Source organism: Onychostoma macrolepis, chromosome 18, assembly GCF_012432095.1.
Source record: "Onychostoma macrolepis isolate SWU-2019 chromosome 18, ASM1243209v1, whole genome shotgun sequence".
Lineage (NCBI taxonomy): Eukaryota > Metazoa > Chordata > Actinopteri > Cypriniformes > Cyprinidae > Onychostoma > Onychostoma macrolepis.
This window is the reverse complement of record NC_081172.1, coordinates 9,938,404-9,963,863: the sequence shown is the minus strand read 5'-3', so window position 1 is coordinate 9,963,863 and position 25,460 is coordinate 9,938,404. Positions and strand designations below refer to the sequence as shown.

The 25,460-nt window shown below is 36.7% G+C and overlaps 1 protein-coding gene across 1 annotated transcript in view; it reads right to left on the bottom strand.

Annotated features, from left to right (window-relative positions):
- Nucleotides 1-24,534, bottom strand: part of itpr2 (inositol 1,4,5-trisphosphate receptor, type 2) — an 83,109-nt gene extending 58,575 nt beyond the window's left edge. Inside the window, exons 1-25 of the mRNA XM_058750887.1 lie at nt 24,113-24,534; nt 17,127-17,197; nt 15,397-15,512; nt 15,173-15,259; nt 14,202-14,360; nt 11,486-11,584; nt 11,074-11,157; nt 10,804-10,950; nt 10,563-10,658; nt 8,445-8,495; nt 6,714-6,862; nt 6,121-6,220; nt 5,872-6,035; nt 5,520-5,661; nt 5,275-5,433; nt 5,025-5,197; nt 4,156-4,275; nt 3,825-4,007; nt 3,459-3,710; nt 3,206-3,353; nt 1,896-2,043; nt 1,593-1,780; nt 1,330-1,450; nt 1,153-1,204; nt 26-194 (exon numbers count right to left, since the gene is read on the bottom strand). Coding sequence (XP_058606870.1) covers nt 26-194; nt 1,153-1,204; nt 1,330-1,450; nt 1,593-1,780; nt 1,896-2,043; nt 3,206-3,353; nt 3,459-3,710; nt 3,825-4,007; nt 4,156-4,275; nt 5,025-5,197; nt 5,275-5,433; nt 5,520-5,661; nt 5,872-6,035; nt 6,121-6,220; nt 6,714-6,862; nt 8,445-8,495; nt 10,563-10,658; nt 10,804-10,950; nt 11,074-11,157; nt 11,486-11,584; nt 14,202-14,360; nt 15,173-15,259; nt 15,397-15,512; nt 17,127-17,197; nt 24,113-24,204 — 3,270 coding nt within the window. The 5' untranslated portion in view covers nt 24,205-24,534. The remainder of the gene's footprint in view (nt 1-25; nt 195-1,152; nt 1,205-1,329; nt 1,451-1,592; nt 1,781-1,895; nt 2,044-3,205; nt 3,354-3,458; nt 3,711-3,824; nt 4,008-4,155; nt 4,276-5,024; nt 5,198-5,274; nt 5,434-5,519; nt 5,662-5,871; nt 6,036-6,120; nt 6,221-6,713; nt 6,863-8,444; nt 8,496-10,562; nt 10,659-10,803; nt 10,951-11,073; nt 11,158-11,485; nt 11,585-14,201; nt 14,361-15,172; nt 15,260-15,396; nt 15,513-17,126; nt 17,198-24,112) is intronic.
- Nucleotides 24,535-25,460: the final 926 nt, after the last annotated feature.

Below are 25,460 nucleotides of genomic sequence, written 5' to 3'. Positions count from 1 at the left end.
CAAGACGTATGAGTGAGAGTGAGACCTGTTTAAATGCCTGCAGAACTTCGGCTCTCTGGCTGAAGTGTTTGAAGATGAGCTGAAGAGAGCCAGAGACCAGCGGAGGGTAGTCCTGCATGATGAGGTGAATAAGAACCCGCAGAAACGTCTGACCGCCTTCATCATCCAGGTCCACCGAGCTCCTCTCCTTAGCACTGTGAACACAACAACACAAGATCTGAATCAGTAATGAAGCCAATCCTAACATCAAGTGTTCACATAGAAGTCCTAAAGACACAGCAGCAAAAAATGGCTAATTTAATTGTAGGGTCTGAGAGGATGGGCAAAAATGCTCCTGAACGACAGCTATTTAAAATGTGGGCTGGTAAATTACTGAAATGTCATCTAGTAGAGAGTTTATCGTGTTATGATATCTTGGGCATTGTTTATAGCCACTTAATGGTGATTTGGTTTTATATTTAACAGTCATGTTTGTTCATATTGTTGTTTTTAATTCATTCAATCTGAGTAGCACACAGCACAGTGCTTTTTTTATTGCCAGAAAAATATTCCACAAAGTTTAAAATGCCTCTTAAAATCAATTTTAATAAAAGGGGGGGAAAGTTTATTTACGCTACCGATTAAAATTTAAGGTCAGTAACATTTTGATTTGCTTAAAAGAAAAAAAAAAAACTTTTATTAAGCAAAAATGCATTAAATTGATCAAAGGTGAAAACTTCAAAAACAAACAAAATCAAATAAATGCTGTTCTTTTGAACATTCTGTTTTTCAAATCCTGAAAAAGGCCTAATTTCCATAAAAAGATATTAAGCAGCACAACTGTTTTTAACACTGATAAAAAATAAGAAATGTTTATTGATCACAAAATCAACCATTTTTGAAGGACAATGATTTCTGAAGGATCAAAGTAATGTAATGACTGCTGAAAATTCAGCTTTGCCATCATATTAATAAATTGCATATTACAATACTGTATATTAAAACATAAAACCATTATTCCAAATTTTAACAATATTTCACAGTATTACTGTATTGACAGTATGACTTATATTCAATCCGTTTTTTAAAAAAAGGCAGTATCGGTGCTGATAATGATTCAGGAATTTTGTACACCAAACAGAAAAAACACATTGCAAGAAATCATTCCCTCACCTTCCCGAAAACATATTCTCTGCTTTCTCCGCAATCTCCTCAATGTTTGGCTCTGGAACATACCACAGTAATATTAAAACATACACACACATACCCTTGGAACCAAAAATAAACTAATCAACTGTATTGGTGTGGCAGGAAATGATTTTATATTACTGTATGTCATGAAACTCTCACCAGCCATGAGAGGAACTTCTGCCACTGAAGCAGAAGTGTCCAAAGTCTGGTCGCCAAACTCTTTTTTATAGATAGACAGCAGATAGGTGATGCGGTAATCAAGACGCACATTCAGAATGAACTATAAACAGAAAAGACGACATGAAAAAGGATGCCAACATTTAACAGAACCTCCTAAACTTTCTTCAACATGAACTTGAGTTTTGTGTTGTATAACTGATAAATTTAGTTCATTGAAATGCAACAGTCTACAAGGGCATCACCTGCAGAATCTCGATAATCCTGAGCTTGGTGTCCATCACCATGACGTTCTCGTTGTCAGGGAGACAGATTTGCTTTCCGTGGATTGGCTGAGCATCAGGGAGACAGTGGGGCATCATCAAGCCTCTGCTCAGAACCATCTGAGTCACCATCTCACCCACACCGTGGATGGTACGCATGACATTATTACCTACACAAACACAGCCTGAAGTGTTACACCGCCTCAAGGACAAGCAGCTATTATCTTGCAAAACAAACACGAAAGAAGCAAACACTGAAGACAGCTTTAAAATGGGGTCTCTCACCTCCCTCAGGGCTCTTGTTGAGTTTGAACATAAATGTGGAAGTGGGTTGGACAATGTCCAGGATGGCCAGCAGGGTGCGCGTGAGGCACAGTAACTCATTAAAGCTGTAGAAGCCAAAGTAGACCAGGTTACGTGCCAGGTGGACCACCTGTTAGAGGGACAGAGGAAAAGCCATTAAAATTCAAAATGCTAGAGACTGAATCATTAGTATTCTGGTAGAGCTAATGCAGCCAATCTGCTCTGCTCTGTCCTCTGGACACTTCACATAATACACTCAAGAAAAACATCAAACCTGGCTGGCACACAAATACAAAAAAACAGACACACAAGCATGAAGCACAACATCAGTGAGTTACAAGCTCCATGTGACTGATTCACTAAAAAGAACTGGCTCATAAGGACTACACTATTTGCGCTTTATGTTTTTATGGTTCTTGCACTACAAAGAACCGCTTCAATTGTTTGGAATCAGTTTGACTTGCCTAAAAATGGCTCATAAATGACATCCTTTTGGAATAGACTTGTGTGCTGTATTTTTTGATTCACTAAAAGAATCATTCACTCAGGAATTGGTTGGACTACAATAGTCACGTTTAAAAGATGGATATGATTCATTAAAAAGCAGCTAATCACAGTGATTGGTTCAAGAACTGGACTATACTTTTGGCGCTGCATGGTTTTGATTCACTACAAAGAACCAACTCATTTGAGTCAATTGTTCAGGAATTGGTTGTACTACACTGTTTGCACTGCATGAATAGATTTGATTAACTAAAAAAAAAAAAAAAAAAAACATTATAAGGGTTATTAATTTGGGGATTGGACTAATAAATAATTAATTTGATTAATTAAAAAACAGATTATACTCTAAGAATCATAGGTTTGGAAACTGAACTACACTGTTTGCTCTGTATGATTCTGATTCTCTACAAAGAACCATCTCTTTTGCTTGCAAAACAGTTGGACCATATGCTGTATGGATAGATTTGAATAATCAAATTTATTTGGCAATCAGACTACACTGGTTGTGCTGTGATTTGATTCATTAAATAGAACCTACTCCATTGTATCAATGGATTTGATTCACTAAAAAAGCAGCTTATGAAAGCCATTAGTTCAGGAGCTGGACTACAAAGTTTGTGCTGTAGGAATAAATTTGATTTACTAAAAAACCTAGCTCTTTAAATGTCATTATATGAATAAATCTGAAATCACTTTAAAATATATTTTTCAGGGTATTTATGGCACTCTGTCCACATTGATGGAAGATTGCATGTGTGAAGCGTTAATGGACTCAAACATCATCTCACCTCAAGGGTCAATTCATTCTTCTCTCTGTCTCCAAAGGGATCAGGCTGACTGACCACATCTTTGAGATATTCATCCACAAAATGCATAGTAGGGGCAAACTTTCTCTTCATCTCCTCTCTGGATGTGTCTCTGAATTCATAGTCATACCTGTGCACCACATTTACATTCAGACAAGCCAAACCACACAAAGCAGTCAAAATAAAGCCATATAATACTAGAAGCACCAGTGGCAAAGAGTAGTTCCCATCTTACTCATTGACAGAGATCTTGGAGGGTATCTCAGTCCAGAGACGCGCATAGCGAACAGGCACTACGGCCTCCTGAGGGTCGCGATCCACATGCATGTGCAACATTAGACGACAAAATGAGGCACGCAGGTTGTAAGGCAAGCAGTCATCAAACATGCAGCGGAGGATTAGATCTACTGGCAGCTGATTGGAAATCTGATTGATGGCCAGATACTGCCGGTCCAGGCACATTTTAGCGAAAAGATTGAGTTGACACCTGAGAATGGATAGACAATCGTATGTACTCCAATTTAAAATAATCAAAGAGCCTGCTTAGAAGATAAGATCAAATAAAATAAAATGTCTTCCAAACATGTGATTGAACTCTCACCTGTAGTAGGTAATGATGTCAACGTCTGATTTTTGTCCATCCTTGGCATCCTGGGCCAGGTGGCGGATGGACTTTCCATGAGGCTCTTTGTGGTTATCAATCCAGTATAGCCATACCTCTTCATCATCACCATCCTCCTGGATTAAAGATGACTCCAAAGAGGTATCTGTGTGTGGGAGCAGTCTAAGGAAAGACAAGCCCAGTCATATAGTATATCTTAACATACATGCAAAATGACCTTGTCACTATTAGAGTTATTAGAGTTTCATCCCATTATTCAGTGTCATTGTTAGATAGCTAATCTCAGCAGGCAGCACAGAGCAGATCTCACTTGGTCTGGATGAGGATGTCTGCGTTGGTGGGGTTCAGCATGAATTTGCAAATCAGCTCCTGAGTGACAGGAATGGCTGTTTTGTTGGAGACGCACAGGTCAGACAAATAATCCAGAAACCTGGGGGAAAATGCACAATAAAATATACAGTTTACTTTGAGACCACCTCTAACCAATGAGAAAACAGCACTTGCATCAAATGCAAGAGTCACAACTGAACATACGCTACTGTTCAGAAGTATCAGATTTCTCTCTTTTTTTAAAGAAATTAATATTTTTATTCAGCAAGAATGCATTACATTTATCAAGAATTTGACAATGTTACAAAAGATTTCTATTTAAAATACATTCGGTTTCTTTTAACCTTCTATTCATCACAGAATCCTGAGAAAAAAAATGTATCACTGTTTCCAAAAAAATATTATGCAGCACAACCGTTTTCAACACCGATAATAAAAATGTTTCTTGAGCATATATTAGAATGATTTATGAAGGATTGTGTGACACTGAAGACTGGAGTAATGATGCTGAAAATTCAGCTCTGCCATCACAGGAAGTAATTATATTTTAAAACATAAAAACAAAAATGTTATTTTAAATTGTAATATTTCATAATACAACTCATTTGGAATCTAAATAAAAATCTTATTGGGAAAAAAAAATATGATTGATTTTTGTTTATCCAGCAGAATATTACAGTATGTGTCTTAAAGAATTTTTAAAGATCACTTGTTTGATCCCAATAAATTGGTTCCAAATTACAAAATCCATTCATTTTCCTTAAAGATTTCATTAGTTCTTCTAGCATTTTCTGCCGGTACTGGTTAGTGCCAAACATTTGATTGGGTGTCTAAATCTCTGGGTCAGACCTGGGCTCTCGGTTCCTGCGCAGAAGTTTGACAAAGGTCTCAATCTCACGTGCAGTGATGTGTTTCTCTAACAGCTTGCGGTTGTTGTGCAGAAGAGCAGTGATTGTATCTTCGGCCAGGATCTCATAGCCGATTTGAGCCTGCATGACAGAAAAATTCTTGGCTATGTACTCCTGTGGGAAGAGGACACGTGGATTAGTCTAATGAACAACCCCAATAATTCAAACTGATAACTGAAGATGTTCCTTGCCTGATTCTTGCGGTAATCTTGTTGGGAATGGCGCAGAATTCTGTAACACAGTTGTAGCATGTATTTAAACGGAGCATTGCGCTGCTCCCCCATATCTTCCAGTTTCGGCATGGACGAGTCTTTAACCTCAGAGAAAGGGGCTTTAAGAATTCCAAAGATCTGCAAACATAAAAATTACAGTCAGAAATTTGCCGTGCAATCTACGATTCTTAAAGAATCAACTTGAGATTACTGGTCGGGCAAACCTGTGCCAGGATGTTTTGCTCTCTCATGAGTTTCTGCCTCTCTCTGTTGGGGTTCGAGGTGACCACAGACAGCACATCCTGTCCGTTGTTCGGCACATCGCACACAAAGATGATCAAATCCTCCAAAAGCTTAATAGTAAACCTAAACGTAAAAACGTAAGAGTAAGTATGTTTTTAAAACTATAAATGCATAATAGTGATCTTATTTTTCTTCCTTGGTTTGAAAGTGACTTCTATGTGATCTATGCTTCATACATTTCTATGCTATTGACAATGGACAATGCTAGTGTGCAAAAAAAAAGGTCCATTGTGACCACACCTTAAGAAAGTCTTCAGTAAATGTGACGTATACCTGCGTTCATTTGCTACTGCGAAATTGCTGATCCCCAAAATACGCACAAAAATCTCCAAGACCTTGTTGGCATCATTGGCAAAGTCCAAATCTCTGACTTCTGACATGGGGACAGAATTAATGGAGAACGCCTCCTTGTCCTCCTTCATGTGGCAGGTGCCAATCTGTTCAAATAAACAGAGAAATTACGTAAGCTTTCATTTGCAGGACAAATTTTTCTTCAAATAAAAATAAAGGAAATAGAAATACCTTGAGCATAACAGGTCGTTCCTCCTCAACATCAATAGGGATGTTAGTACTGGTCACCCAAGTGTTTGTGCACAAGTTCCTGAGTCTCACGTACGAGTTCCTTAAAAAAGGAAGGTACATATTTTCAAGGAATCAAACCCATGACCTTGTGATTGTTGGCGTCATACTGATTTTTCTGCTACAGGAAATGCCCAACAGTACATTTGGCATAGTGTGGAATCCTATCCCATCGACAGCACTTAATGGGGACTTGAATAAAAACTAATCTGGACAAATGGTTTCATAAGTATATTTTAAAATCTAAATGGTTGCTCTAAAAAGGCTTCGTGAGCACTTGAATACATTGGGAGCACTTGTTCTACAATCATTACTCCCTTTCAAACCCTTACTGCTGCTTTTTCACACCCACATCTCTTAGCTTGCACTTATAGCCAATTTTGGTGCTTATTTGGAGCTTGTCTCTTTAGGGTGGATTGCTTGTACCGTTCCTCCGAGTTTGTTAACCACATAAATTAAAATCTAAAATTTAAGTGTTTTTCATTGTAATTTCACGTTTTCATGATTGAAAGTCATTTTAGTGTACAGGAACTAACCTGGGAACTAGGCAGTCTGCCCGCTGTAAGGTGGTGGCGTCCAGTTCAAAAAGAGAGGCAATGTCATTGCCGTGGGGCACTGCAAGAAGGGTGTAGGGGATCTTGTCAGCCTGCCACTTCTTTTTAGAGTACAAAGTGTCTGTGTTGGTCTGAGGTTTGCACAGAGAGACAGAAGGTGGTCATATTGGTGAATAAAAAACACACATAACAACATGTACTGTACAATTATTACTGATTTTAAAATACCAATTTGCACTTATGGGTTACTGTATGTAATATGTTCCTGAATTTTTCTATTTTCTTTCATTATGTTTACATGAAAAATATTCATGGTGAAACCACAAACCAAGGTTATTATTGTTAACTAAAATTGAAATTATAACCTTAAAAAAAAAACATTAATTTTTAATTGAAATAAAATCAACATTAACGCTATTAAAATAGGAAAAATCTTACATTTACTATATTTTAGCCAGTTGCCAAGGAAATGTTTCTCATTTTCATTGATGTACTAAAATAACTAAAACTAAAATCAAATATTTATACAACAATATAGACATTAAAAAACAAAAACTAACAGAAATGACAAACACAACAAAATGACTGAATGGAATTAATTAAATTTAAAATGGAAAACATAAAATAAAATATTTATAGTAGTGCAGTTCCAATGGAGGTCTATGGAGCAGAGCATTTAAAAGCAAAAATAGGCAACTTTTATTTTTGTTAAAGCTCCTTGCTGGCAATGGCATTACAAAGTCATAACAGGATTCAAAGGTTGCATATGACAAGACAAGATTGCAAGCAATTTTACCCACACTAATCTCATGTTGAAATTTACAATGTTCATGTCTTGTGGCATTACTTCCATAAAAGAGTGTGTTTAAACATTGGTGGTGCACTACTGTAAAAACATTTTTGCTTGTTTTTAAAAACCTGGAAACTCTTAATCGACAGCATCGAACCTGCAATACCTAAAATGGCCACAGCTCCAAAAAAAAATCCAGAGAAAAACCCAGAGGTCATCTACAGTGAGGATATTATGCAGGACTGCATTTGTGGCACAGACTGTTTTCACCGGAGCTTTTTTGATGGAGGGCTATTTGGAGAGCAGCATTATAAATTCTCCTCTGCTCTGACTCTCTGCAGCTCCTCTGACTCACTCCTCCACTGAAGCAGACAGCACGTCTGCCTGACTCTCACGGGGCACCCCCAGATTCAGACATTATGTAAGGAGCCCCCTCTGCGAGTGTGCGTGCGCGTGTGCTTGTCTGCGAGGCTGCTGAAGCAGAATGCTAATACAGCGGAAAGGTGCAGTGAGAGATACAGGCGGAAGAAAAAAAAATCTCCGGAGAGTAGGAGGACGGCAGTTGTGCGAGTCTGTCTGTTGCAGCGTGAAGGAGGGGAGAGAAGCAGATTACGTAATAGCGAAGTTGTGCAGGAGAGTTGGGCTAAACCGCAATGCTGTGTAGACGAGACAGAACGGGTTCTGTTTACTTAAGCAGAGCGAGTCAGACGCAAAACTTCAAATACAGTTCAACACAATCAGCAAATGTGATTAATACTTCAAAAGATAGAGTCTGCAAACTTCTGTCACATTGTGTGGTGACTGTGTAGGGGGAAAATATGTGTGGATTCTGCAGAACGGGAAAAGGATCTTCTGTGGAATTCGGCAAGCCTAACATTAGTAATGACTCGCATGGGTTGGCATCCAAGTGAGGTCTAACTTACCTCATTCTTGGTGCTGATACTGTCGGTACGACCTTTGAAACCAGGATTCACCTGAAACAGAAGCAGAAGTGTTCATGAAGGCCTTATGGAATACATACAGACACAAAGGGGGGTCGTTTCAACACTTTTATCTTGGACAATAACCCCTCTGTCTGCCTTGTGCACAGTGGATGGCTGTGACTGATTCTACACCACTGTGACAATAACATTGAGAAGGCTGCCACCTGCAGCCCATCTTCTGCACTTTTAAAAGTATTAAAAAAAATAATGATACACTTCTCCAAAAGAACATTTTATTGTTCAGAGGTTGATCTTTTATAGTTTAGAAGACTTGACTATAAAAGTTTCATGTACTCTACTATTCAAAAGTTTGGGATTGTTAAGATTGTTTTTGAAAAAAAATGGCATTTATTTGATCAGGAATACAGTAAAAATAGCAATATTGTAAAATATTATTATAAATAAAATAAAAAATTACCATTTTTATTTGAATATATCTTAAAACAAAATCTATTCCTTTGATGTTAAAGCTGAATTTTCAACAGCCATTACTCCAGATTTCAGTGTCACATCATTTTAATGCAGATTGGTGTTCAAGAAACATTTCTTATAATTAATGATGGTAATAAAGCAGTTGTGCTACTTAATATTTTTGTCAAAACTTTGATGCATTTTTTTAAGATGTAAAGATTTACAGTGTAGAAGTACTGTCACTTCCGATCAATTTAATGTTTTTGCTGAATTAAAGTAACAAAAAAAGTATATTGAAATTAAATATGGCAAACACTACTGTTAAACAGTTTAAGTATTCATTTTGTCTCAGATGTTTCTCCAAAATTGAGACTACTGTTGACATTCAGTAGAAGTACAGAGCTTTGAACCTATTTCACAGTCTGTGATGACACATTTCCACAGTTATTAACATCACAAATCTAGCAAAGCATATATATATATATATATATATAAATAAAATTCTGTCATTAATTACTCACCCTCATGTCGTTTCAAACCTATAAGACCTTCGTTCATCTTCGGAACACAAATTAAGATATTTTGATGGAATCTGAGAGCTGTCTGACCCTACATAGACAGCAAAATAACTGAAATGTTCCCAAGTCCAGAAATGTAGCATCGGTAAAATAATCCATGTGACATCAGGGTTCAACCGTAATTTTACGAAGCTACAAGAATACTTTTTGCACAAAAGAAAAAAGACTTTATTCAACAATTTGACGAATTGTTGAATAAAGTTTTTTTTTTTTGCGCACAAAAAGAACATTTCAGTTATTTTGCTGTCTATGCAGGGTCAGACAGCTCTCAGATTCCATCAAAAATATCTTAATTTTTGTGCCGAAGATGAACAAAGGTCTTAAGGGTTTGAAACGACATGAGGGTGAGTAATTAATGACAGAATTTTCATTTTTGGGTGAACTAACCCTTTAACACTGCTGCTCTAAAACAATGGCTGAGGAAGTGACGGCAAATCTGACTTCTTTCTCTCTTCTGAGCAACATAATCTCTAAATTTTTGTTCCTCTTTCGGAAAGTCGTAGAAATGCTATCGTGGATTTTTTTTTTCATTTGCTATTGGGGCAAATGGGAACGTAAACATTATATTTGTTGTGATGACTTCCACTTCTGAGAACCCTGGAAATGGGAAGAGTGTCCATAAAATAATTTGGAATATTAAAGTTCAGATAATTTGGTGTTGGGAGAGTTTGATAAGAAATGTTTGAGTTGATATTAAGATCTCCTTAAATTCCTTGCCATCTACAAGAAACAATAGAGATTTCAGAAAGAACTGCTAATGCATTCTGACATTTTTCTAATATCAGCATTCAGATAATGTGATATTGATTTCAGGGTCAGTTGAGTAAATGCAGCTAAATCACCCAAGTGACGCACCAGTGAGTTTACTGCTCTAGGAAAAGCTTCATGCATGCAGCATGCAAATAGATGTAAACCACAGGCATTCACACAAACCACAACATGTCAAACCGTATAGTAAACAGCTCTTTAACCATGACTGAATTCAAAACAGGCAGATGCAAAACAGGCAGAAGAAAAAAACGGATGAGTTTCGAGGAAGGACTAAACAACGTAGACATGGAATGCACACCTCCGCCGCAAGGTAGTGTCCTGTGGCGAGGTGTTTGAAGCGAAACAGGCTGTTCCACTGGCCGGCTCCTCCTCTGCAGGGGTCATAGTGGACAACCTGAAGCACACGGGACAGGATGAGAGACTCCAGATTAATTCTGTACCTCATGATATTGTTCTAACTTCTGAATAAGAACATATAATCCATAAAATGTTATGATACATTTTCCTTCACTACATATAGATAAGAAAAACATATGTACCTCCACTTCCCATAGTGCTTTTGAACTGGTGGCGGAGGTTGCTGATTGGCGGAGAGTGGTTCTTAAGAAGACATACTGCTGCTTTTTGTACTCATCACAAGTAAGAAACTTTTCTTGCTCGGCATGAAACAACCTCACCACATCCCCCTGAGTGAATCAAAGAGAGAGACAAATGATTAGAGAGATATTATAAACCACATTCAATACAAAACAAACCTAAATCAATACATCACTCCCCAAATATCTAATAAACCACAACATAAGACTCACCCCTTTTAATACGTCATCTCTATATTCACTGAATTTCATGAACAGAGTGACCTTCCAACTGGTGTTGCAATTCAAAGCGTTAACCTGACAGACCGGAAATACAAAACAAACATCTTTATTTCCATTACTTTTTCATGACCTTTCTTTTTATTTCCATTTATTTGTGACGGATTCATTGAAAAGAACCAACTCAAAAAATCTCACAAATGAAACATTTCCACAGCTTCATTATAGAAACTTCCATGACTTGCTGAAGATTTATAACAACATTTGATCAACTTTCATGATTTTTCCAAGCCTAGAATCCCAAATTTCCCTCACGGAACCCGGTCATTAATACAATGCATCAGAAGCTGTGACTCATAATGCGATCTCATTAACAGTGCTGCGGAGAACACAGCTGGTGTCTGACCTCTTTGCAGCCACGGTTATCCAGGAGTTCGATGTTGCTGGCATGGAGAGGCTGCCCTGCGTTTACAGGCATTAGAACCACTTTATCTCCAACTACGACCTACAAACACATACACATATATACATATAACACTGCATTCAACCACAGAGGTTTCTGTTGTTTCTCCATTTCAACAATATAGAAACCAAATGACATCATCACATCCTGTGACATGCATAGTTTGGAAACTGGTGTTTTAGTCACATTTATACCTGACCCCATGAAAGCATGCCTTTTTTATGCTAGCATATTAAGTAAGGAGGAGTCAACTGTGTTAAAAGCGAATAAAAACATAATGCCACTGATCATCAATCATTTAATTCCATTAATTTTATAATAATTGATTAAATAAGCATTTGTATGTCAATAAAATTGTTCATACATTAACGATTTACATTTTAGATGCTGTCAATACGTCAATATCGCATGTTTTCATGACGTGTATGCAAACGTGAGTAAGAACCACATTTTTAAAACAAATACATAAAATACTGAAATAACATCATTAAAATACCTTAGCTAGGGTTAAGTTTAGGATATGAAGGATAACAACACAAAGAACTTAATTGAGTTAACTGAACAATGAAAATTTGCAAAATTACAGTGACAATGAATGAAGAACAAACTATTTAAACATCAGCTATTAATGTATTAATGTAGAGACTACAATTTATAAGCTATGAATTAACTATAGATTGATTTATACATACTTTATTACTGTATTCACAAAATAATGTTACCAACAAAATAAAGGCCATGGGATATTAAGAGAGAAACGTATATTGTCACATGGGAAAGAAAACTGCACTTGGCAAGCCATTTCATGGGGTCGTTAAATAGCAGATACTAATGGAAAATGACGGAGAACTCATTTATACACACAGACAGTGCTTAATTTGTAAATTTCGAGGTCCCGGAACAAAGCGGGGTGACGGATCTGGCATGTGATTAGAGGATGGAGAGGTAACGGAGCATTCAGCTGATCACATTGGTGGGCCGGCTTAAGTGATTAACAACGTGCATCAGTTGCTTTTATTAGGGTTCGTACATAAAAATAAAAAAACCCTGAAAAAGCCATGAAATTTTAAAACGGCAATTTCCAGGCCTGGGAAAAAAATAAAAAAATAAATTAAATAATAATGGAATTTTATTTCACAAATCTCTGTAATAGAGTTATAATCAATCCTGTCCAGAATTTCTTGGGGGATTGTGTATATCACATAGCCTAGTTTTACTCATCCCCGCAGCTTTCAAATTTATGATGGGGGAAATTCCTGCAAACATTTATTCAATATAGCAAGTAGGTTATACGAGTAAATAAATCCACACAAACTAGCAGATTAAATCAGTCATTTGAAAACAGTGTGAGTGATTCAACTGGACCGCGTCTTCTCTCTTTCACTCTCTCAAAGCGGCTTAATTCACATCAGTGCATCTTGTCTGCAATACAACGAGCTGCTGCACGCTGTGGCTGATCCAAGACTTTCGCTGGCATTTTGGGACAGTTGACAAAATTGTCACTTGCTTAATCGGGTCATTGTTGCATCGTCACAAAAATGCACATCTTTTTAAACTAATCGGTACTCGCGCACTCCAGAGACGGTCTCAAGGCTGAGCGCTTACAGTTACATCAAAAGCCGCCTAGCGAGTAATATCATATTGAGTTATTTTTCGTAGTTTGTTGTTGAGCCTAAGTGGCCAAATACACACAAAATTACGCAAAAATGGCCGTTCTGGTGAATATCCAGGTTTTTTCTTAAGTAAATGTGAACAGTTGAGAAAGAAATCGCATGTGTCGGCTATTGGATCCGTGCATGTCTTGTGAGAGCAGAGAAGTTCACGTCGCGTCTTTTGCATGCTCAGGTTCTTTATTTCAAATGTAGATGTGCCGCAAGCGCAGTCATTATAGAGAATTTTTCATATATGCACACTATAGGTCAGCACAAACGTCTTTTATATTGGTGTGTGAGGAGGGGGTTCTGACAAAATGAGGTGCCGGATCGGATTTCGGAGGTGCCGGATCTGGATCCGGCTTGTTCCGGCACAAATTAAGCCCTGCACACAGATATAATATCTATCTATTGCATGCTTAAAGAGCTAGTGTAAATGCACAGTTTGTGAAGAACATGTGAGTGAAGTGTTTCTCTATATATAAAACACACAACCAATCTCACTCAGAACTCAAGCCACTGATGTCAACAGTGAATCTGAACCCGTTTGGATGCTATTTAATAATTCTATTCTGATCTGGAAACTATTTGCATACTAGAACTGATTGTATTTGAATATATTTTAATAGTTCAGGCTTGAAAGAAAAAAGAAAAAAAGACTGTAACAGGCAGTCAGGGTTGCATGTCACATGCATGTTAGCATGCTGCATACTTCTCTGTGTAAACAGACACACACACACACACAGCATGCTCCAAATATTTTATATACCTTCACGATTCAGTTGCTGAGATGAAAACAAGAGGAGAGACCAGATGTGTTAACACAACAAAATGTTAATATAATGATGAGAGGTGATTAGCTTTTTAAAATGGTTAAATGACCCATTACCGATAATGCAGTAATTTCTTCACTGCATGTTTAAAAAAAGAAAAATATGATAAAAGTCAGAACCTAAACACAGTGATTGTTTCTGAAGTGTTTGTTGTGTTAGTGGAGTGAAGCCTACATTGTCTCCTTCGCTGCGTAGCTTCCAAAAAGGCTGGATGTAGAACCAGGAGCCCTCGTTTCCTGAAGGGTCCAGAGACACACGCATGGCATTCTTTTCCAGCAGGGCCGGAAGACGCTTATTCACTGTCAGGTACTTATTACTCTTAATATGGAGAAGCTGAAAATATAAGGACAGTTTACTGTACTAAAAATACTGTACCACATACATTACCATTCAAAAATTTGGGGTCTATAGGATTTTTTCTTTTTTTTGAGCAATGCATTAAACTGACCAAAAGTGACAGTAAAGACATTTATAATATTACCAAAAAAAATCTATTTCAAATTAATGTTGTTCTTTGAGATTTCTATTCATCAAATAATCCTGAAAAAAAAATGTATCACTGTTACCACAAAAATATTAATATTTCTTTAACACCAAATCAGAATGATTATAAGTAAAATAATCTGCAAATATGGACCAGTCGTAATTCGAAAGTGAAAAGTCTGGCTCTGCGAGACTATAATCTGATAACAAACTGAAAGTTTCAGTTTATTATCAGATGCTAGAGATACATAGCCAGACTTTTGAATTTCAAAACATGTCTTTGGAAGTAAAACACAAGGCCACACACACACACACACTCACACACACACGAATTTCAGTCAAGTCAGTAGCCTTGAAGGCAACTGCAAAACTCAAACGAAGAGGCCTGTTGGGTTAAATATGTTTGGCAAAATGTCGGCAACCATGGTTTTTGTGTAAGCCCATAGAAACACTTAGATTAAAGTGACCAATCAAACAGGCATTTCTTTCTATCAGTTCTGAAGCCGTATATCACCCACGCTGTCAAACGCCTCTTTGGCCCTTGAGCGGGGCACTGGCAGCCTTGGCAACAGTGTGAAAACAAACAGAACGTTCTTGATGTCCAACCAAAAGTGTAAAAAAAAAAAACATTTGTTGATAAGAAGAGGGAAGCTTGACTGTACCTGTATAACCCGACTATATTTGACAACCTCTCCCAACAATTTCTTGTTCTCAGTGTCATTTTGTTTCTGCTCCAGTTCCGCTGCATGCTGCAAAATGTATTAGAAAAGACAGAAAACTATAATTAGCAATCCCAAAAGTAGTAGTAGTAGAATTCTATTGCCTAATCAGTGATGTTAAAGAACTAAGATGCATATACTTTCAGCATGCAGTGTTATAAGGGCACCTGTAATTTCTTGAAGAGATCTCCCTGTGTGTTGTTCCCATGTTTCCCCTGTTTCGCCTTCCAGAACTGTCTCTGTGCAGAGTACCTATTCATAGGACACACCTTGAAGAGACAATCTAGACAACAAAAAGAAAAACAAACAAACAATCTATTAGGTGCTTTTATACATACATAAATATTATTTCTATATAATATTATTTTTGTGTGCATATACATTTTTCTAATTATATTACATTATTATATTATATTAACACACACACACACACACACACACACATACATACATATATATATATATATATATATATATAAAAAGGCATTGTAAGTTGGTTTCAGTGTCACTATGGAGTCTAAGCGACACAAGCCTGTCATTTTTACTCGCAAACCAAACTGATCTGGGATTTCTCCTTGATGTGAATGTACTGTGCACAAACAAAATAGTTTGAAGAAGACAAACTTAAATACACTTCCTCAAATGTCCCTTTTGGCAAAGTGACAACCGAGTAAATCCAACAGAGTCAGAGTTTATTTGCTAACTGAGCAAAGGACATATATTATAGAGCAAATAGTACATTTAGGAAGTCCTTCACGGAACCACTAAACTGTGTCTACACCAGTGTAAAGGTCTGATTAAAAAAGATTTTATACAGAATAAGATCTGAATTACTGCATAAAGGTGTGATCACATTTACCATTGTTCAGCAAATTTTTGCAGGCTACATCCAGTCAAAGGATTCCAAGTGATTGGGAATTTCACATTAAGGTGAATGATTTTCCCACAGATTTCAAAAAACGATTTGACGCGTTGACCAACAGAAAGATGCTTGGTTTGAAAGTGACTTGTGTGCTTTATATATATCGATACACTAAAATTGAACCTGCAAAATTTTGTTTATTATTTTATTTTACCATTATATTCATTTTCCAGTGAACTTTTACTTCGAAAAATCCCCAAGTACACAAAAAGCACAAGTTATCACATGGGTGTAGTTTTCAAAAGCACAGGAAGCTTGTATTGACTTGTAGTGAACATCCCTTTGGAGCTAGTGTTTCAACAAAGCCCTCCAGCACAAGAGGAAAATAAGAATTAACAGTTGGTGCTATTTCTGATTCTCCAAACTGCACTTGAGGAACAACACTGTTTATCCACCTCAGCTTACAATTGTAGTCATTAGGCAACAGCCAGGCACCCTACTGAGATCTCACTATAAAGCTGAAGACGTGGGGCTCTGACAGACTGCGTGGCCTTGGCAAGAGCAAAGATTCAGTGTGTAGGAGGCTGTTACTGCTCAAGGGCTGAGTAATTAATCAGTGGCTGAGCAGGTGTTAAGAAACACACACACACAGAAAACTACAGGTACATATTTACATTGCCTGGTGTTGTGATTTCTTTTGCTTGCCACTTTTTATCGGTACTACAATGCTGGGAAGTAACTAAGGAAAAGTAGCTACGCTAACTTAAATTTTCTTCAGCATGTTGCTCAAGTTTTTCAAAAGAGCATAACAAGCTACTTCTTCCATCAACTAGTGTAGTAGCTTGTAACACAGCTATAACTTGACTGTAGTCATCTACTTTAAATTATGAGTACGTTGTAGCTTAATAAGCTAATTTTAAATTAGCTCCCAACACTGTTATATCCATAACAACAGTCCATTGGCTAATAATGGTGCTAATACAGTATGTTAGCATTGGGTCATTTCATGTGATGAATGTTGTCAGACTGACTCACCTCTGAATTTTTTCGGTGGGTTTGTAAGATCCCCAGCCTCAGGCTGAACCACACATCTGTCATCCACCAATCTGAAGGGGCAAAACATGACGAAATATGAATTTATACATTAAAGGATTAGAAACAGAAAATGATTTTTTCAAATATATATTTAATTAGTCTTAGACAAGCAGCAAACATCAGATTTTTTAAAATACAATTATGGTTTGACCCTACCAAAGATAAGTTGTTTGGAAAATGCAAGCAATTATAATAAGAAATATTTTGTAAGCACCAAATCAGCATTTTACAATTTTTCTGAAACTCTGTCCAAATACACACATTTTTGCTCACTTTTTGCCTTAATAACCAACTATGAGATATTCACTGTTTGAATACAGTAAGCATTTGTTGGAAATAGTCTCAATTACTAATGTTTTCTGAGGCACCTTGTTCAGCATGGCATGTCATGGCTATGTTATACATGAGACAAAATTGATCAGACTCTGAACAAATGGATCAGATTATATAACTTGCAGACAGCCAGTCTTAAAGATCAGATTTGAAACCAAATTAAATTTGCTTTTAATCAGTGTGAACAAAGTCAATAATCAGTTTCCAAGCATGGCCTCTATTCAGTGGTGGATGTAAAGCAGAAAATTAGTCCAGCATCATTCACTGAAGTCCCGCTGTGGACACTGACTGGTCTAAAAGAGAATTTCAAAAATGTTTCAGTGCTTATTAGTGCCACTGCATTCTTTGATGCATGGCAGTGAAAGCTTGTTAGATACTCAGTGGATTCACAAGACTAAAGTGAACAAAGAACAGCATAGAAACAAAACGTGCGACTTGAGAATTTAAAAAACAGACAGAAAAGTCCTCTGATATTGATAATTTGCCAAAATGCTTCAGGTTTATTATGAAAAAGTCTTTCAAGACACAAGAAAAGAGACTTAGTTGGCTCAACGGAGTATATCAAAGCAAACAGTTTCCTCTCATGAAGGACTCAATTGAAAATGCTTATAATCCTAAATCAACAAACTATTCGACTCTCTTTCAATGCAGAGCATATTTGCCCAGTCTATGGTCAATGCAAACCCACACAGTTAAATTCAATTACACACCATCCTTATTCGCTGTGACCACAGACTAACAGAGTAAGGCTCCAGGAATAATGTTGAAACCTTTCAGAACACAATTTTTAAAATCATCTTACCCTCAGTCCATCCAAGATATAGTTTGTTTCATCATCAGAACAGATGAGAGGAAATTTAGCATTGTATTACTTGATTGTCAATGAATGGGTGCAGTCAGAATGAGAATCCAAACAGCTGATAAAAACATCACAATAATCCATATGATGCCAGTCCATCAAAAAATGTCTTGTAAAGTGAAAAACTGCATGTTTGTAATAAACAGTAAATCCATCATTTACATTTTTTCATTGTAAACAACTGCTTCTGACCAAAACGTGTCCAAAAAAGTCCATTCCCTGTTGTCCTCTCACACACAGCTTTTTGCTTCACGAAATATCAATCAATGGACTGGAGTCATGTGGATCACTGTAATTTTTTATCAGTTGTTTTAATTCTCATTCTGACGGCACCCATTCACTGCAGAGGATCCATTGGTGAGCAAGTGATGTAAATGCTAAATTTCTCCAAAACTCACCTAGATCTTGGATGGCCTGAGGGTGAGTAAATTTCCAGAAAATTTAAATTTATTTAGTAATTTATTAGTTATTTCTTCAATATTAATTAATCAACCAGAGATTTAAGAACCAATTTAACTGAAGTGCCTCTCTTTAAACATAAAGAGGCTTTTTGTGAAAGCCTGAACAAAGTTTAGATAAAGAAGGAAGCTGCAGTGCTCTTTGTAGGCCAGATAAACATACCAACATCAAGGCTTCCCCCACTGCTGTAGTTCAAACTAAAAATAGTCAATTACTTATCAAGGGCAGCTCATGGTTTTCTTAATGATAGCACTTGTCTCAGCTTGGCTATCTTGTGAACACAGTTGTCTGTAAATAAATACTTCAGCAATAAAATGTAGAAGTCCACACAACAGCGCTGAACTGACCGGAGGAATCTGGGCGTGCGTAGTCTCTTAAAGGTCGCCTACATGTTGCTGATAGTAAAATAGAGTTGTTTTTATTACATTCTTTGCTTAAACTGAATTCATGAATAATTCTTTCATGATGGAAATCAAACAATCACTCGATGTGTAGTATGACATCAAGCTAACCTTCATTCAATTATAGAAGACATAAAGGAATGAATGATGTAAGTTCACACTACATACACAACCACATTTAAAGGAAGTGCCACACAGCATATGACAGAAAGGCTGTTATCTAAACAGTAGCATTACTTTTTACCTGTTACCCAAGAGTTGGGCGGCAGCAGTGTTTCCCCAACCTTTTTTGTACCCCTTTGTACCTCAAATACCCTTTTGTCAACAACAAATAAGAAATGAGTTTCATTTAAAATGACTATATGTGGCAGCCCAGCATATTTGTAAAATATGGTTACATAAGACCGTAAAGTGTGGGGAAAATTTAATTTTTTGCAGGGTTATAAAGAGTTCAGTGTTCACAAGCATTTTAATGCAATTCAAACTATTATTAGTTATATGCTTTGAGACACTGTAACAGACAAATAGTTTCAAAGCACAATAAATAGCAATGAACTTTATACATTAGAATTTTGAAAAAGAAAGAAGTGCGAGTAAGGCGGGTAAAGAGTGCTGCTTCCTGAAATCTAATTCTGTCTTGTGCTGTTATAATCTATTGATGACCATAATATGTTAAAGTCACAAATACTGCTTTGTGGTTTAAAAAAGCAATATTTTTAAAATACCTTAGGTGGTATGCATAGACTTTTTTTTAGGTTATCATGTGTAGGCTATGGAATTCTGAGAATGCAATAAAAAGTAATTTCTCTTGAAGACAGACAAAGTTGCAAAGACCTGCCTTTCAGGTCTACAACATCAAGTTACAGCAAGTTTCCCTGTGATGTGTGTTTCTCCCAGAGTATTAAAGCTAGAAAAAAAGGGAATATGGGACATTTCATGCTATTTATCTTAAATGCTTCATTAAAGTCTGCCTATCCTCATATGAGTTTTCAGGCATGTCTGCGTTTAATAAGGCCAAATAATGAACAAATTATCAGTTAAAATCCAAACAAATGTCAAAACTTTTTTTTAATCAGCAACCACAGAGCTACCAAACCACCACAAAAAGACCCGCTCAAATGATGACTAAGCCAAGTAAGTGCTGCAAATGGATATTTTCATAGTGACAAATTGTTTTATTGCTTTAATTGACTATGCCAGCACACTTCCTCATCTTCCTGTGTATCTGTACAGGCATATTAAACAAAGACATTGAGTACATTAATAGGATGTATTTTAGATGAGGGAGTAGAAAGCAGGAAAGGTGCCAACAGCCCAGTTTTACACGCTCATAAATGAGTAACAGAGTTCTTCTAGTTTTTTTTAAACTCTTTGACAGCCAGCAGTCTTCAAAGACACAATGAAGTACACCAAGTTAAACATGAACCAAATGCAAGCCTGCTCGACAGTGTTCAAACATACTAATTATAGCTCCATTACTTGATGACATGAGGTGAAGGAGCTAGACCTTATCTAAAGCAAAATAATCGCCCCCAGCTTGCTACAAGTTAAGCATGTTAGAACAAATCCTATTCTTTCACTTAAACAAGATGTCATTTTGTATTTGACATGTAAGAAACTGAAAGTAAGCCTTCACAGCCATGCACTGAGGACTATATAGAATGAACTGTGTGACCACCTATATTATTGTCGTTTTAACCAATCTACTCTCAAATTATGGCCATAAATGTTTATTATGTTGAATTTCAACCAATCAAGCTTCTTATCAGTCTTTTTACTCTACTAGTGTTCTGCAGTACAACAAGTCCTTGGTACCTAAAAAAAGAAAACCCCATTCAACTTCCATTATATCTCTACAAACCCATGACAGCCTCTGGGAAATAATCCAAGAACGCCTTGTTTAGAATCAGAAGAAAAGCTCTGGCAATGTTCGGTATGGTGTGCAAGCATACTACTAAATACTGCACAGTATACACTGCATACTGCCTACTAAGTTTGCAAAATATTAAGAAATAGGCAATGTACAGTGCAACCATAAAAACTGTAGTTTGATTTATATGTGAAACATGTTTTTTGGCAATCTGATCATTTCATTCTTTAACTGGAAATACAGAGTTGAGTCAAGCACATTGCATTGTGGGAAGCAGTCCTCCCATAGAATGCAACAGTGCCCACACACTTTTTCAACAGCCTTGGTTTCAGTAGTATTTTTTTTTTTATAGGGATTTAGAAAAAGGACTGTGTTTAAGAATTATGAGCTATGAGGTGAATCGCAACATTACAAACTTTGATTTGAAGCTTCTTTTGGACTCAGCAGAAGAAAACTCGTACAGGTTTGAAACATCTTGAGGGTGAGTAAATGATGACAATTTTCATTTTTGCGTGAACTATGCCGTTAATGGTTTACAAGTTATAAATCCGATCTTCTATGGAGAAAATAATTGGAATTTTAACTTCTGAACTTGAATGTTGTAATCTATTGCAGTGTTCTTTACTGTACATTTCAGCGGATGCAGTTGGTCTATGCATAAAAACCTACTGTGCGCACAACTTTCTCAAAGAAAGGTATAAAGCTGTCACTGGAGTAGTACCTTTCTGAAAAGTACAGATATGTACCATTAAGGTACTAATATGCACACTTTAGGGAAATTTGTACCTTTTTAAAGGGTACCGCCTAAATGATAGCTTTTGTACCTTTGTTTCTGAGAGTGCAGTATAAACATAGGTGCTCTGCAGAGACAGTAAGAGTAGTACGTTAATATCCTATAATCAGCATACTCTGCCTGTCTGTCTCTACATATGGGACAATATATCTGGACAAATATACTGCAAGTGTAACAAAAGACCTAAAAAAAACTATGCACTACAACACTGCTACATGCAGCCTGACAGCTCCCTTTAACACAAAGTCTGCTCAAACAGAACACCACAATTTCCAATGCAAGTGCACATTGCTACAAATGTGTGTAAATTAGCCTGCATTATGCTCCAAGCAAAACCTCAGCGCTTACGTCTGAATCATAGTAAGAAAGTAAAAAGCCATACATTAAGCTTTACAAATGCTGAAACTCCAAAACAACTAAACAGCTGTCATGAATTGTGAAAAGTGACATAGAAATGACCACAGCTGCAATCCCTCTGATGCAATGCCACAAAAAACGTTTCAAGGTAAGACATTTAAGCAAAGAGATGCATATTGTGACCGCAGCATTCTGAATACCACAGAGCAGAATGCCACGGTGCACTGGAGCGTCATTTGTTCTGCACCTTAATTGCTTGATGAGTCATTGCACAACAATGCAAAAGTGATTCAACGCGACCTGAAATGGAGCTGGGCGTTTCACCTCCATGTGGTTAGATTCATAATCTTTCATAAGACTCTCAAGCAGATGTGTTCCTACATGACCATATAAGAAAATCTCATGAAAATGCTTGTGTTACACAGTGCAATATCAGAAACTGTATAATTAAATTAGATTTGACTTTAAAGATATAGTTCACCCAAAAATGAAAATTTGCTGAAAAATATATTCATCCACAGACCATCAAAGAGAGTACATGAGTTTGTTTCTTCATCAGAACAGATTTGGAAAAATTTGTATTACATCTCTTGCTCGCCAATGGATCTTCTGCAGTGAATGGGTGCCGTCAGAAGGAGAGTTCAAACAGGAGTTTTTTACAAACACACAGCTTTTCACATGACTCTGACTGACTGAAAGCATGGTTTACTTGTGGATTATTATGTTTTTACTCTCATTCTGATGGCAACCATTCACTGCAGAGGATCCATTGGTGAGCAAGTAATGTAATGCTAATTTCTCCAAATCTGTTCCAATAAAGAAATGAACTCATCTACATCTTGGATGGCCTGAGGGCGACTACATCTTCAACTATTTTTTTTTTTTGAGTATTCCTTTAATAATTAAAGGTGCACTCAGCTAATTTTTATCTGAGTTTAGCTGGATCTTTAGCTGAACCATACTATAGTTACCGCTTATCCACAGGGGCTGGTGCTGGTGCCGGAGCTGGAGCTCGGTCAAGAATGGCACTAGTTCAGAACCGGCTCACATTTCCACTTCCAAACTGCAGTCAGAGGTTCCCTTGTTCGAGACCAGCAAGGTTTCGGGGCCAGTTCGGGAACCAAGATCTGCGATCCAAGACTATTTTTTCCAGCCCCAGTGGAAAAGTGGTAAATGTTGACTAAGCCTCTGTGCCTGCAGCATGTATGCTATACTTTGTAATGACCAATGGCTGAAAGAGCTCTATAAAATGAACATATTATTCTTGCTGTGATTATTAGTAATTAATCAACCATTTGCATGACACATCAAGGTCACATGATATCAAAAATGGTGCCATCCATGAGGCAGTGACCCACTCCATGTAGATTAAATCAACTTGTTTTTTTAGAAGAATAACATATCTGGAGTCTTTATTTCATATGATGTAAATAACTGCAATGATATTTCTCTCAAATGTGCTGTTAATTTTTTTTATGTATAAAGCTTTTTAATTAGCAAACACTAATACATGCACCTTTAAATTGCGCCTACCTTGTTATATTAGCCTTACTGTGTAAACTAACAGAAAACTTTGCATTCCTGTTCAATGATTTGCATGCTTCTGGAGCAATGCTGTCACACTGTACCTCTGGCCTGCAGTATGTGCTCAAATCACTTCCTACTTCCACTCAACAAACCTCTTCTGACACGAGGAGGACATAATATACATGAAATAGTATTGCACGTTTAATATTATAATACTGCATTTTGGACTACATATTAACATCAGTGTAGACTATCTGAGCGAAATGTCTAACTGCCATGTTTACTTACGTTTAAGACTAATATAATGAGCAATGGGAGGCAATTTACCCTAAAGTGCTGATAAATCCATTGACAGTTCCCTCCGCATACAGAGACACGATATCCCCAATGTGAAGGAAACAGGACCTGTGTTCAGACATATCTAAATGTTTCAGTAGTTTTTCTGATACTTTAACCCCTCTGATCCAGCGCAATGTATCCAGTCGACTCAGTGTCTCAAGCCACTTGTTTCTTCGTTTTGACAGTAACACATTGTAATCCAGTCGTCCGGAGAAGAGATGTGCTAAGCCTGTGACTTTTGAGTTGTGATTCCTCTAACTGTCGCGTTTCTTCATGTTTTCAACTTCTTCCTGTGAGACAAACGAGGCTTTTTCTCACCAATATGCCACTCGAGTGGGAGGAGACTCGCTCTCCGTCCCGTGAAATCAAGGAAGTGATGCTGTCTGTCTTTAATGCTGTGGTATGCAACTCAAAAAGTGAGAATGCGACTTGTGTGTTTGCGCATTTGCGCAGTCGTGCTTGCGCTTGAGTCGGTGGTGCACAATTATTCCGGAAGTTTCTCGTCAAACTTTTTTTACATTTTATTTTATGAATGAGTTTAAACAATACTTTAATTATTTTTTTGTATAATGTAAAACCAGTATTTAATATTATTATTTAATATAATATCTGCACTTCAGTGAAGAGTCATCCAGCTATTGGTTTGATTGTTTGTTTAGCTTTTTTAATTATATATGTCCAATTCTACATACAGCAAAATAAATCAATCAATAAATAAAAATGCTACTTTAGAAACCATTCTGCTTTCGCCATTATATGAATTGCTTCAGTTCTAAATATTTAATATAGCAAATACCCTAAACAGCATAGTCATAAACGTTTGTAATTATTGAATATATTATCCTATATTTAAAAAATTTACCCTTCGTGTTCATTTGTCTGGTTGATGTTCATTTAATGCATTTTTTGTGCTATTTAAATCTGATAAAGCAAAAAATAAATAAAAATAAAATGTTGCTAACATTCTTCTGAATATTTTAAATGAGATAGCTACATAAAAGAGTCACTTGAAGGTTGTCAAAGTGTCTTTGAATAATTTACAGAGCGCCTTTGCATAATCACAGAAACAACTGTTTGCTTATCAGACATGAGCAAAATCTTGTAACTTCTCGTGTAGGCCTACCTAAGAATAATGACAGAAATTACTGATTTATTGTAGGCTATAATATTACTGATTAATGGATCTATTTAATATTTATTCAGGGGTAATTTGTTGAAGAAATATAATTAATAACACTGTTTAATCTGTACCACTTTGCGATTTTCACCTTATAATTCAGCTATATGTATTATATGTACGGCATATAATAGCTTCATATGCACATTATATACAGAT